This window comes from Papaver somniferum, chromosome 8 (assembly GCF_003573695.1).
Source record: "Papaver somniferum cultivar HN1 chromosome 8, ASM357369v1, whole genome shotgun sequence".
Taxonomy (NCBI): domain Eukaryota; kingdom Viridiplantae; phylum Streptophyta; class Magnoliopsida; order Ranunculales; family Papaveraceae; genus Papaver; species Papaver somniferum.
This window is the reverse complement of record NC_039365.1, coordinates 51,595,585-51,607,359: the sequence shown is the minus strand read 5'-3', so window position 1 is coordinate 51,607,359 and position 11,775 is coordinate 51,595,585. Positions and strand designations below refer to the sequence as shown.

General features: G+C 38.8%; 1 protein-coding gene across 24 annotated transcripts; it reads right to left on the bottom strand.

Moving 5' to 3' along the window:
- Positions 1-5,822: 5,822 nt before the first annotated feature.
- On the bottom strand, positions 5,823-10,950 carry LOC113306983 (sugar transporter ERD6-like 5). Of its 24 annotated transcripts, none has more exons than XM_026555913.1 (15): positions 10,504-10,950; positions 9,496-10,338; positions 9,288-9,393; positions 8,938-9,160; positions 8,757-8,836; positions 8,598-8,672; positions 8,458-8,492; positions 8,283-8,375; positions 8,131-8,211; positions 7,952-8,036; positions 7,827-7,873; positions 7,677-7,739; positions 7,388-7,547; positions 6,533-6,707; positions 5,853-6,162 (listed from the first exon to the last, which is right to left on the bottom strand). In XM_026555913.1, exons 6-13 carry the CDS (start codon positions 8,662-8,664, stop codon positions 7,479-7,481), a joined length of 540 nt encoding a protein of 179 aa, XP_026411698.1. In that variant the 5' UTR covers positions 8,665-8,672; positions 8,757-8,836; positions 8,938-9,160; positions 9,288-9,393; positions 9,496-10,338; positions 10,504-10,950; the 3' UTR covers positions 5,853-6,162; positions 6,533-6,707; positions 7,388-7,478. The 24 variants fall into 24 exon arrangements, 18 of the variants coding, with proteins under 18 accessions (XP_026411692.1, XP_026411698.1, XP_026411701.1 ...); XM_026555916.1 differs by having other exon boundaries at positions 8,938-9,157; XM_026555914.1 differs by having other exon boundaries at positions 9,288-9,347.
- Between the last annotated feature and the right edge of the window lie 825 nt (positions 10,951-11,775).

Sequence of the window (11,775 nt, the reverse complement as noted above, 5' to 3'; positions counted from 1 at the left end):
TGCTGTTAAGGGTCAAAAGGTGAAGAAATGCCCATGTTTAACCCTTCCTTGGTTATATACAACAAATTTGATACGAATGCTTGTGGGAGAATGCCTTCGTATATGATGAAAATGATTATTAGTCTGCCCAGATTTATTTAATCTCTAAGATCAAATTTTGTTGATCTAGTTTTTATCTAATAGGTTCTAGTGCGATATAATCATATCGGTCACGGTCGAGTTTTTATCTTATGCCTTCTTGAATCGAAGTCAGATACGCTGACCAACGGCTGCGCACCACCTTCTTCTATGGCACAAAATAACTCGAATTTCATTGGAGAACATAAGATTCTCTATCAGAGTTTTCACAGTCTAGCTAACCAATGATAGCAACAATTTGGGATACCTTCACCACTGTCATATCCACAAATAAAAAGCTAACAATGTGCCAGCAAAAATTTGCTCAAGAATTGTTAAAGCAATTAACACTTGACACTCCTTTCTCAAACAATCTAAAACCAAGCTTGACTTCCAACCAAAGTTGGAATACCCCAGTGAAGGCAAGTTTATTTGGCCTCACGTTCTTGGACATTAATTACTCATATACCTGAACCTTCAAAGTCATACTGTGTTAAGTTATTACCTGGTAGTGGTAGTGCAAAATCCCTTGAATCCCACTGCACCCAGTGCTGATCAAATACCATAAACATGATGTTGATGACTCGATGTTAATGACTACTCATCAATAACGTAACGACAGTAAAAGAAATCTCAATTAAATATAGAGTACGATTAAAATCGTACAAAAAGGATCGGTTTTAAGTTTGTAAAATCGTTACCTCAATCATAATACAATTGAATACATCCCGACAATTCACAATAGAGCTAGCTATAAAACCCTAGATTTCGAGGGGTAAAAAGTTAGAGAAAGGAAATTTTCGGTTGTCAACTATCTATGACAGACTATATCTAAGATCATTATGGTTTCAAAAAAAGATCTCCGACGAAGAAGAAAAAAAAATCTAATCACAGGATGTATTTGCGGATTGGTAGATGAATATCGGAGAAGTGAGTTGTTAAAACTTAAGCAAAAATAGCTAGGAATCTAGAGATATCGAGAGTGTTGGTCCGGATAGAGACCTGGTTAAAGTGCCAATACGTGAATGGACGCTCAGATTTATCCCGCCCCTTTTGGACAGTCGATCTGTCTCCAGACAGAGGGAACGTTTTCTTATAATATAGATTGGTCAGGCTTTTCATTGCAAATCTTTGGATGATCAATATGTGTGAGATGGTAGAACCGATCTTAACTTAGGTTATGTATCTTGGTATAACTAATGACAATGTCTGACTTGTGATTTGGTATGACTAGTTTTTATTAATTGGTGTAACCGATCCTAAATAATCACCATGTGATGGTATGATCGATCCTAGTAATTGGTGTGACCGATCCTAGTAATTAGTGTGATCGATCCTTGTAATTGGTAACCGTTCCTGGTAACTGGTGTGACCGATCACAAGTAGTACCATGTGTAGATGTAACCGATCCTTGTATTTGGTGCAACCGATCCTAGTGGCTGGTGTGACCGATCACAAGTGTTTCCATATGTAGGTATTACCGATCATAGTGATCGGTAGAACTGATTGAACCTATGTATGTGATTTGGTATTTGATCAATCATATAGTAGTTTTGGAATACAGGTGAACCAGTGCTATAATCGATTCCAAAAATGCAAATCCATATAAATATGAAATAAGGATTTGCAGTGAAAAGATGTCAACATACTTTGAACACGAGGAGTAACTCTTATCATTTATTGTTCAAAGATATTCCTTAGTACTCAAGGTGATCCTGGGCCGAAATAAATTAAAAATCTTTTAATTAAGGTTTTTTATTTTATATACATTAATTACCAACAATTAATGTGTAACTCTAGAAATAAAAATTAGTAATGTGCATTTACTAGTTGGAGATTTTCTATTGAGAGATTTCGGAAATATTAGACAAGCACTTATTGGAATTATGAAAACCGAATTTTGCCATTCATTGCATATCTTGAGAATATTTTCGGTTTTGAAAATTCCTGGTGTCCAAACATCATTGGTCTATAAATACCTAAGTTTGCATTTCTAGAAAACTATCCTAAGAGCAAGGCAAACTTCATTTCTTGTTGTTTCTGGTGGAGTCGTCTATTCAGAAAGGAAAGTATCCTAATTAGGTGAAATCTCTTACGACCGCTCGTTCAAAGACTTATATGGGATCAAGAAGCTCTACAAGTACCGTTGGTGGGAAACTAGATAATTGCAGTGTTATTAGTTTTCGATTGATTTGATTGCACCTAGTTTGTTTATTCTTGAGAATCTTCTTTTCTGATATAAGATTCACTTAAACTAGATCAGAGTATCGACGGGTGTTTGTGGGTGAAAACTCTTTCTGCTGGTTTTGGTAAAGTTGGGTGTGTGGATGAGAAACGAATCTAAACCCTAAACAAATGCACTGCACGGGAGTACTTTAGATTCGAGAGATTAATCTGTACAATCCTAGCCTAAACCAAGAAATGGTCGTTCCAGGCTTGCTTCGGTCACAAAGTAAAGGAGAATGGTTGGTGTTAGGGAGGGAAGCGAAGAAGGTGTTGAAACCAGTTATCAGTTCTTTGAGTTTTCTGGATACTGGCTTGTATCAGAATATGAACTGGCTTGCGGAATGTAAGTTATCAGTTCTTTGAGTTTTCTGGATACTATATTGTTGTTCTGATTGAATGCACCATGATCACGTAGGAAGTGGGAGTGATTGAGTGATGGAAGAGTGGAGTAATGTGTAACCGCTAGAAACCACGCTTCCACGATGAAGGAAACGGATTTGTTTACACCCATTACTTCTTGCCACCACTAACTTCCTTGTTTCCTGACACTTTCTTATAATGGGCGTGTTGCACGCCGCACGCTGTAAACCGCCAGACCAATACCCTGATGAGTATCCCCAGTTTGTGACATGTTTGATGTCTCAAGTGTTTTCGTGGAAAACGTGTAGCAGTGTGCTACGTGTGGCAAGTCAAAGTCAAGAGACTTACCACAGGAAAATAGCACGTGATGTTATTAACCTTGTCTTGACTGGTCGCCAGAAACTTGCCACAGGCCTGTCAATTCCATGGCGAATTTGCACGGCTAAGATTGTATCTCATGAGAAAGGGTGGTCATTGATTATGGCCACAGCCTGTTGGCGCCTGTCAATAGCAAAGTGGCGCCATTGATACATGTTAATGGCGTAGTGGCGCTTTTAACGCACCCCAGTGGCACGGTGGCATGGTCAGCGTATGCCAGTAGCATAATGGTGCAAGTGGCGTCTGGTATAGCCATGGCCGCCGGATTTTGGCACATTGGTGTTGGACTCAAATGTGGTGTGGCAACATCACTTCCAGTAGCCACATCAATCCCAATGTTCTGTGGAACATTATTTGGCTTGGTTGGCGTAGCAACTTTGCCTAAATTAGGGTTTGGCATGCCGAAACCTTAATTAGCACATGCGGTATGTGACCGTGGCACAATGGCGTTTTGTTCAAGTGATGTCAGAGCCACGCCAAAGGAACCATAGCCAGGCCATCATGTGGAAATGGCCACATGAGCAAGTATTGCCATGAGTGGCTATGGTATGACGCCTTTATTAGGGTTTCCTAAGTCTGCACGGCTCGTAGCATGTTGTGGGGCCCGAAGTGCCATAATTTACGCCACGACTAGAAATTAGGGTTTCATCCATCGCCACTAGAACAAGGTCGTGCTACTGGCTAGAAGAACAACGTTGAAGTCTGTTATGGCGTTGGCCACAAACAGAAGGTGGGTTGGCACGTAGGTACGCTATTCATGGAGCGTTAGCGCGTTTGGCGTGCTACTACGGTAAAGTGGCACGTTTGGCATGCGCGTTTGGCATGCTCGTTTGGCATGCCATTGGCATGTTGCGCGGGCGCTGGCTTTGTGAAGCCAATTTGGCATGGCGGCCGCAATACCACATCTCTTAATATTGTGGCAGGTTTAGAGCAACCTGATTGGTCAATAAAAAGAGAGGGTCGACCAAGCATGGGCGTGGCCACACTTCTGGTGCGCATGGTATATTTAACGCGACCTGATTGGTCGATGGGGAATAGGGCCGGCAAGTATGGGCCCAGCCACAACTCATGGGAGTGTGGCAGGTTTAAAGCGACCTGATTGGTCGACATGAGATAAGGGCTGGTTGGGCAACATGGGGAGTGGCCACTTGCAAGTGGCGCTGACCGGCCTATGTCGTGGTCACACCTTCTTTTGTTGTTGCTCCTTCTCCGCGACTCCTTTATTCCTTGCTTTCTGATTTTAGGTGAGACTCTGCACCTACTAATCCACGACGGATTAATTGCCTAGTCTGCCAATGCTTAGTTTCGACCAACGAGGTCTAATATAAGGCGCAGGGCGCAAAACCCTAATTTTGCAAAATAGGTTAATATTTGAATTTTGTGAATTTTCACAAGATTGATTGAATTATGTGTGTTGACACAAAGTTCTTTAAGTTCATTGCCAGAGAGCAGTATGCTTTACGATTGAATACTTTATGGAAGGATCTTAACCTTGATACTTAGAAATTCGTGTTACTCTTCTGCGAGTGAACACAAATTGTCATGCCATAACAATATTAAGGGTTCGGCCGGGGAACATAGCACAGAAAGCATTCAAAGAAACTTATATTAATTGAATAGCACAGGCAAGGTGCCGAAATTTATAGTGTCTGGGATTGTTGCTACAAGCACCAGTCTGGATAAATTTCATGAGAATATATATTGAGTTGCTCAATAAATGCGCCAATGGAGAGGTTAAATCACTCACCACTTTTACATGGCTCCGTTTCTTTGCAGAGTGACGGCACATTAAATTCTAGGTTTTACAATTTTAACCCTGAACTGAAAACCACCATCAACATTAAGTCCCCTGCTTAGCACGTAATAGTGGCATTATTATGGGGTAAGCATGAGATGGTGACAGACGAGGATAAAAAATCGAAAGGGCAAGACATAAAGAGGTTGCCATGAAAAATTCGACTAACCTTTGGCAAGAGGCATGAGTAGTCTATGATCTTTGTGTTGGCGGCTTGATGTATTTCCGGCTTGGCCACAGGGTGCTGGCGCTGTAACTTTGGCCACAGAGCATTGATGTTGGTGCTGCGACTCTGGCCGATGATGGCGCTGCGACTTTGGCCACAGAGCGGTGATCTTGGCACGGTGCTTGCTCGACTATGGAGCGGATATTTTGGCACACTTCTTGTTCGGCTATGGAGCGTGAGTGTGGTGCGCCCATTCATCTATTCCCGTTCATGGAGCAAGGAGGAATCCTTCTACTGTTCAAACTCTAGAAACTCTGTTCGTATGAAAAGGAGTATCGACCCTCTTCTGTTTTTGTTGCTCGTCCGGCTCCGTGCTTTCTTCTGCAGCGTCTGGCTCCTCTTTGTCATTTGTTAGCAGTGGTAGAGCGAGCATTAACGGCAACAAAGCAATCTCCAATAGTTATAATCAGCGGCAAGGCGAGCCAGGAGAACTCAAGGTAGGTGTTCTCGCATGTAGCCACCCAACAGTACCATCGATTTTCTCCAGAATGTGTAATAGGTTTTGACTCCAGAAGAATGAGTATCTAACTTCTCCAGTGGATTTCAATTACCAAACTCCATTACATTCTTTGGATGGATGAAATATATGCTCGATAATGATCATGTCAGTGCTAATCTTGGAGATTGTGGTTGCGTTGTTGGTCCGTCCTTGACTTTAGGTTATTTGGTGCCTGGACTTTCTGGTAGCAGTTACATCTGTTGCTCATTTCAGGTGATATGTGCACCGGATAATTTTCCCACGTCTATATCTGTTGCAAAATAATTTTCAGGCTAAAAAGAAAGTTACCGCCGGCACATTTTCCGGCATATTTCTGCTCCTGAATTACAATCGATCAAGCAAAATTATTGATCATCACAATCCATCAAGAACGATTCATACATCAACAGAGTAGCTAGATACATAAACCATAAATCCATACCATACAATGACCATGTTTTGCTACTTTTAATCCCTCATTCCAAGTAAGGAACTAATGACCTCTACTCTAAGACCATGGTACTGCTTTAGCCCCTCCATTGGTGACCTCTACTCTAAAAGACCAGAGTACTGCTTTAGTTCCTGCACATGAACAAAAAATGGTGAACTTCGATAATTCATACTAGTAAAATGACTAATGAGTACTTTTGTTAACCACATTCGAAGATGTAAAAGCACTTACAAATATACAAGATTACAAGCCTATTATTGGCTTCGATAGATTGAGTGAATCAGGACATAGCTAGGAATCAACACCAACCTACTATAAATTTTACCACTACTATTTGCATACAAACATTTCCACTTTCATATCATCCTTGGTAAGAAACATGGTAGGAATCAGCACCAACCTACTAAATAAACTTTGAAGGTATATCTTTTACTTTTTGTCAAACCACGTAGACACTCACCAACATTATCCATAATTATGAATAGCTAATTAAAGGATTACCTTATCATCAAATCTGTATGTCTTGCGCATGAGAATCTCCAGAAGATAAATCCTTGACAGGAGATGATTTGTGCGAATTTCATATCGGTTAGTACGTCAACTTGTGCTAACAGCGAGAGTGTACTATTTTTCCTCTCATCTCCTTTTTCAACTGCTTTGCACTCTTCAAGAACGTCTTTAGAAGCAAAAAAACAAAATTAATAAAATGTATGACAATCCCAAATGATAACCAATACAATTGGCAAGTCTAGGTTAAGTATTAGAAACTAATTTATCATTTAAGATGAAGGTTAGTTGTATTTGTTATCGGTTGTGTTGTACAGGTTGCTTGTACAATAAAATCTCCAGCAATCCCATTCCTTGCTTCATGCATGACATCAAATAGACTGGAGCAATTTGAATGGATGAGATGCTAAGGGCCATTAGTAAGGCATGCTGGTCAAAGTCACACCAATAAAAAAAATGGAGGTTTGAGATGAAATTTGTGTAAAAGAATAGCAGAAAACGAAAACATAAATAACCCCAGGATGAAGCTTTACTGAGCTCAGTGAACAGAAAAAAGAGATGACGCATTTCACTTGAGAAAGTAGTTGATATCCTTTGCAACAAAGCATTATCAAAAAGAAGATACACAGTTTTATAAGTTTAAGCTTGCTTATAACGCAGAATAGGAGAGGTTGGCATCATACTAGCTACTAAAATTCCTAAAGAGGCAATCAAACTCAGAAATGTTTTTAGTGGGCTATTGGGTTGATCCTGGACTATTGAAATCTTTGCTTTGTTGTGTCATTGAATCCTACTTTATGATCAACAGTTAAGATAAAAAAAAATCAAATATCCCTAATTAACACTCACTTGCCAAGTTAAAACATGAGAAGCTAGCACTCGAGCATAAACGAGTCGATGTATCTCCTCTATGCTGATTCCGCCCAAGTTATGACACTCTTCATGTAAGAACATTTTTGACTGATTGCTCCCAGCGGTCAACAACTCTATTGGATGGGAAACGACAATCCTGCTAGGAAACAACCCAAGCAAGTTCCAGCTACAGAAATCTTGAAATCGTTGTAGATAAAGTATAAGTTATGTTTTACTCCATCATTATCAGAATCTAATAATCTGAACAAGAATGGCAATATCCTACCGTAAGGAGTGGCCTTCTCCCGGATTTATCCATTAAAAGTACACCTAATGTTTGCATGGATATCTGCATAAAGTAAACAACACTTCGTTAAAAAAATGATATGACAAATGAATTTGGAATTTGAATTACTGCTAAAAGAAATGAAATGACCTGAACTGCAACCATTGCTATAGTTCCAACATTACCCGAAGAAAATCCTAGCAAAAAGAGAACCACAAGATAGGAGTGTGACTCCAATAACAATTGAACGCATTTAGTTATCAGTTGTTATTTACCTGCCGAAACGAAAATTGAACTCGCGTAAAATGCAATTCCATTAACACCTCCAAATTGTTTTAGGACCATTAATCCAACTCCAACCTAATTCAAAAGCAAGACCAACATATAAGATTCAGACAAGAATTATAAGGTTTATTAATTGGAATGAAGAACTAGTACGCGAAAGAAAGCTTACAATGAGCGAATGCGCATATTTTCTCTGAAATAAGTCCAAGGTTTTGGCTTTTGGTAGTCGCTGGATGGTCTCGGTATAACCCTATGGAACAGAAAGGTACTCTCAAAATATGCATTATTTTTCAAAACTAATTAGTCTGGTCATAAACATACTCTGATTTCTTCAGCTTCTTCAGATATATTGGCGTTGTTGCCCCGAAGACGTCGAAGAGAGTATTCAAAGGCTTCCAGTTTACCAACTTTTTCCTGTGCCAATTCAAAGTCCTACGACTTAATAATGCATAAACTTTAAGATATACATTTTAACACAACTTAGCATCTGACTAACCAGCCATCTAGGAGATTCAGGAATGAAGATGAGCCCTATAAATTGTACCAGTCACGGAACGACTCCCGTAGATTAAGTCCCATCCTGAATTAGCAAAGGTTTTCATTGGATACCATAAAATGATGACTGCACTAACGTACCGATTAGTGCTATAGTGCGCCATTTGACCATTGTTCCAAATAGGAAGGTAGAGATGCGCCAATGCATATCACCAACTGAAAATTCAAAAGCTAATGTATAAGCACTTGCACAAAACAAAAGAAAAGCAAAACCGAACTAATTTTTTTTTTGAAGTTTACCTGATTAACTGTAGTTGATGCTCCCCGTAGATTCTTAGGTGTTATTTAAGCTATAAAAACAGGGACCTGAACAACATTTGCTGTTTATCACATTTCAATTTTTATGAACATATTAGAAATTTTGTATATTATGTAATGAACTCTACAAGGATTTATGGTTTCAAGTGCAGCAATGAAATACCTCAGCCAGAAAATCAGTTATCGGACACCAAGAAGTAATCTCAACTTATGGTTGTATAGCTCCGTCCTTATGCAGGTCACTACAACAACCTGACCACTCTCTATCTCCAACTCACTCAATCTATCTACCTCTTGGATTCTTGGACTCATTATCGTTTATGAATGACACTTCAGTATCTTGTTGAGCCTTACCGGAGTCAACATAATAAGATGAAAGCAATCTCCTCCGCAAGAGTAATCAAACAAAATTCAAAGCATTAAGAAAGCCTCTGTAAACTATACGCGTACAACAAAGGATGCCTCCAGACCAACCAAAAGAAGAAGGATCCGAGGAAATAAAAGGGCACTTACTTAATCTTCAAAATCAGGAATAGACAGATTCATAGAGAGTTTCCTTATCAAGAAGAACACCTGAATGAGGTACGAAACAAAACAGCTTATTGCCGACTTTGAGCATCTGCTAAATGCAAAAATGAATCTTAGGACAAGATAGGGTTTCATAAGGCAAATTGCATCCATGTCGTTGGATTCATCTCCTTAAGTTTCTGCAGGTAATTACTTGTGCTAGGGTCAAATACACTGCCAATAAAGCTGTAGACTTGGGCGAAATCCAGTATAGCTGGATCAACAAAAAACAAAAAACCAATACCAGCTGTTTCATTTTACTCAGATTTTTATACACAACACTCCAAGTCAAACACATGAGAGATTCACCTCGCAATGGAGGGACATGATTCCCTCAACCCCTAGTTTCACAAGGTGGGTATGAACTCGAAGTGTTATTATTGCTGCTACCGTAACCCGTAACAATTATTCGATAATACCAACCTTGTATAGATTCCGTATCATCTGAGAACAACACAACATTTCAAAAATTAGAACCCCGAACTAAGTAATTTAAGAATTCAGAAAGAGCTTGCAATAACAGAATTCCATCACTGGATAACTGAGGCTATGAAGACACTGAAGGTCCTGTTTTAAGCAACGAAGATGGATGTCTAACAGATTTGAAGATGATTGACACACCCCTGTGGTTTGTGGTAGCATCGGAACTTCCAATTTAACGAAATATTAGTGGGACAAATCATTTTGCAGTCTAGTAAGCTTTACAAAGACTAATAGGAAACAATCACTCAACCATTTTTGCTGCTTTCTGTGGGTATGGTTGAACTGCTTTTCGTTTTGGCATTGGAGGTGGTAAATGTTCACTGGTTCCATTCTTCAGAAGCTTTTGAAAATACTTCTGCACGTGTCTCCAGATCTGAAAAATTCAACACTACGAGTACATAAGAGAAACACCAACAGACACCCATAACATCAACAGATGCAAAACCACCAGCTTCACCATCAAAGCCAACATCCATTAACAAAATCTTCACCCAATACAACAAAGCAGCCAAATCTGAAATACATGATTCTTCACAAATTAAATTTAAAACAACTTCAACAAAACAAAATAAACTAAACCTAATAATTCATAGAACTGAATCATGCGAGATATTATTTACAGAATTAGGTCAAAATCAACCAAAATCATCAAAATTCGAAACAAAATAAGGGTTTATACCTGATGATAAAGTATGTCAGAATCAACCAACTGTTGGGTAATAAAACCACGGAAACATATCAGATTGATGATTTGCTTTTGATTTGAGGAACAAAATAGATTTTCTAGGGTTTCCAATGAATTCAAGCTACTACACGATAGATCTAGATATCTGGTATATGGGTTTCGATTAGGATATCATACTTTCAAAGAAAGGGTTTTGATTTTCGGTTTCTCCGGCCGAAATCACCTATGATTTCTTGATTATTCTCAGTTTAAAAAGATTAGTTTTGAAAGAGAGACTGGGAGAGAAAGTAAAGACTTAGAAGATCTCGATTAGGATATTATCGTGAAGAGATAAATAGTTTGATTTCAGGTTTTCACCTAAAACCTAAAAATATCTCGGTTTTCTGCTTTGCTTGAAAATGGGTTCTGAAAGAGAGAGAAAGAAAAACAAGTTATGACCGATTTAAGTTTTTCTCGGAAAAAGAAATAAATAAAACAACTAAAACCAATATGGGATTTTTAACAAACCGACACACTTGCAAATCCCGATTCAAGAAAATGCCACTGTTTTTTTCAGAGTTTATTAAATGCCACAACTGTTAGTTTTTCCGTCAGGACCCACACATTTGGTCTTTTTCGCTGACTCGGTCAAAATAATTTGTCGCGATTTACATATTTACCCTTGAAAACCCTATTATACTAGTCATGGATTTGCCATCTTTCCCCGTTAGTTCTTTCTTCTTCCTCTTTCCCCTGTTCTTCTCTTCTCGTGTTTCCGTGAGAAGATTTTGTGATTATGATATCAGAAACTTAAGAGAAACGTTAAGAGTTGATTGTCGGTGATGCTGTTGTGATTGTTTGAGCACGGGATGAAGAGGATGGAGTTGCTGCTGTAGATCGAACCTATTAGGGTCTGCAGATTGTGTTAAAATTGAAATTAGGCTTTGATTTTGGTCCGATTAATGGGTTTTTTGTTTTCTAATCATATCTGACTAATGGGTTTCCATCAGGATTTGAAATTGAGATTGAAATTTTCCTTTCATTATTTTTCTTCTGAGTTTGAAATTGAAAGTAGGGTTTGATTTTCTCACTATTTTGACTGAAGAGAATTTTGGGTTTGTGAGAAATTGATCACAAAATCGATCAATTGATAATGGGTTTTTACTGTTACGAGGAAGGGAGAAGGATTTATTGATTGAATCTCTGTTTGCAGTGAAAATATAGGGTTTCATGAAAAGAACTCAGGGAAGGATTTGGGATGGCTATTTGGTGTTGGTTGAAGCCGAA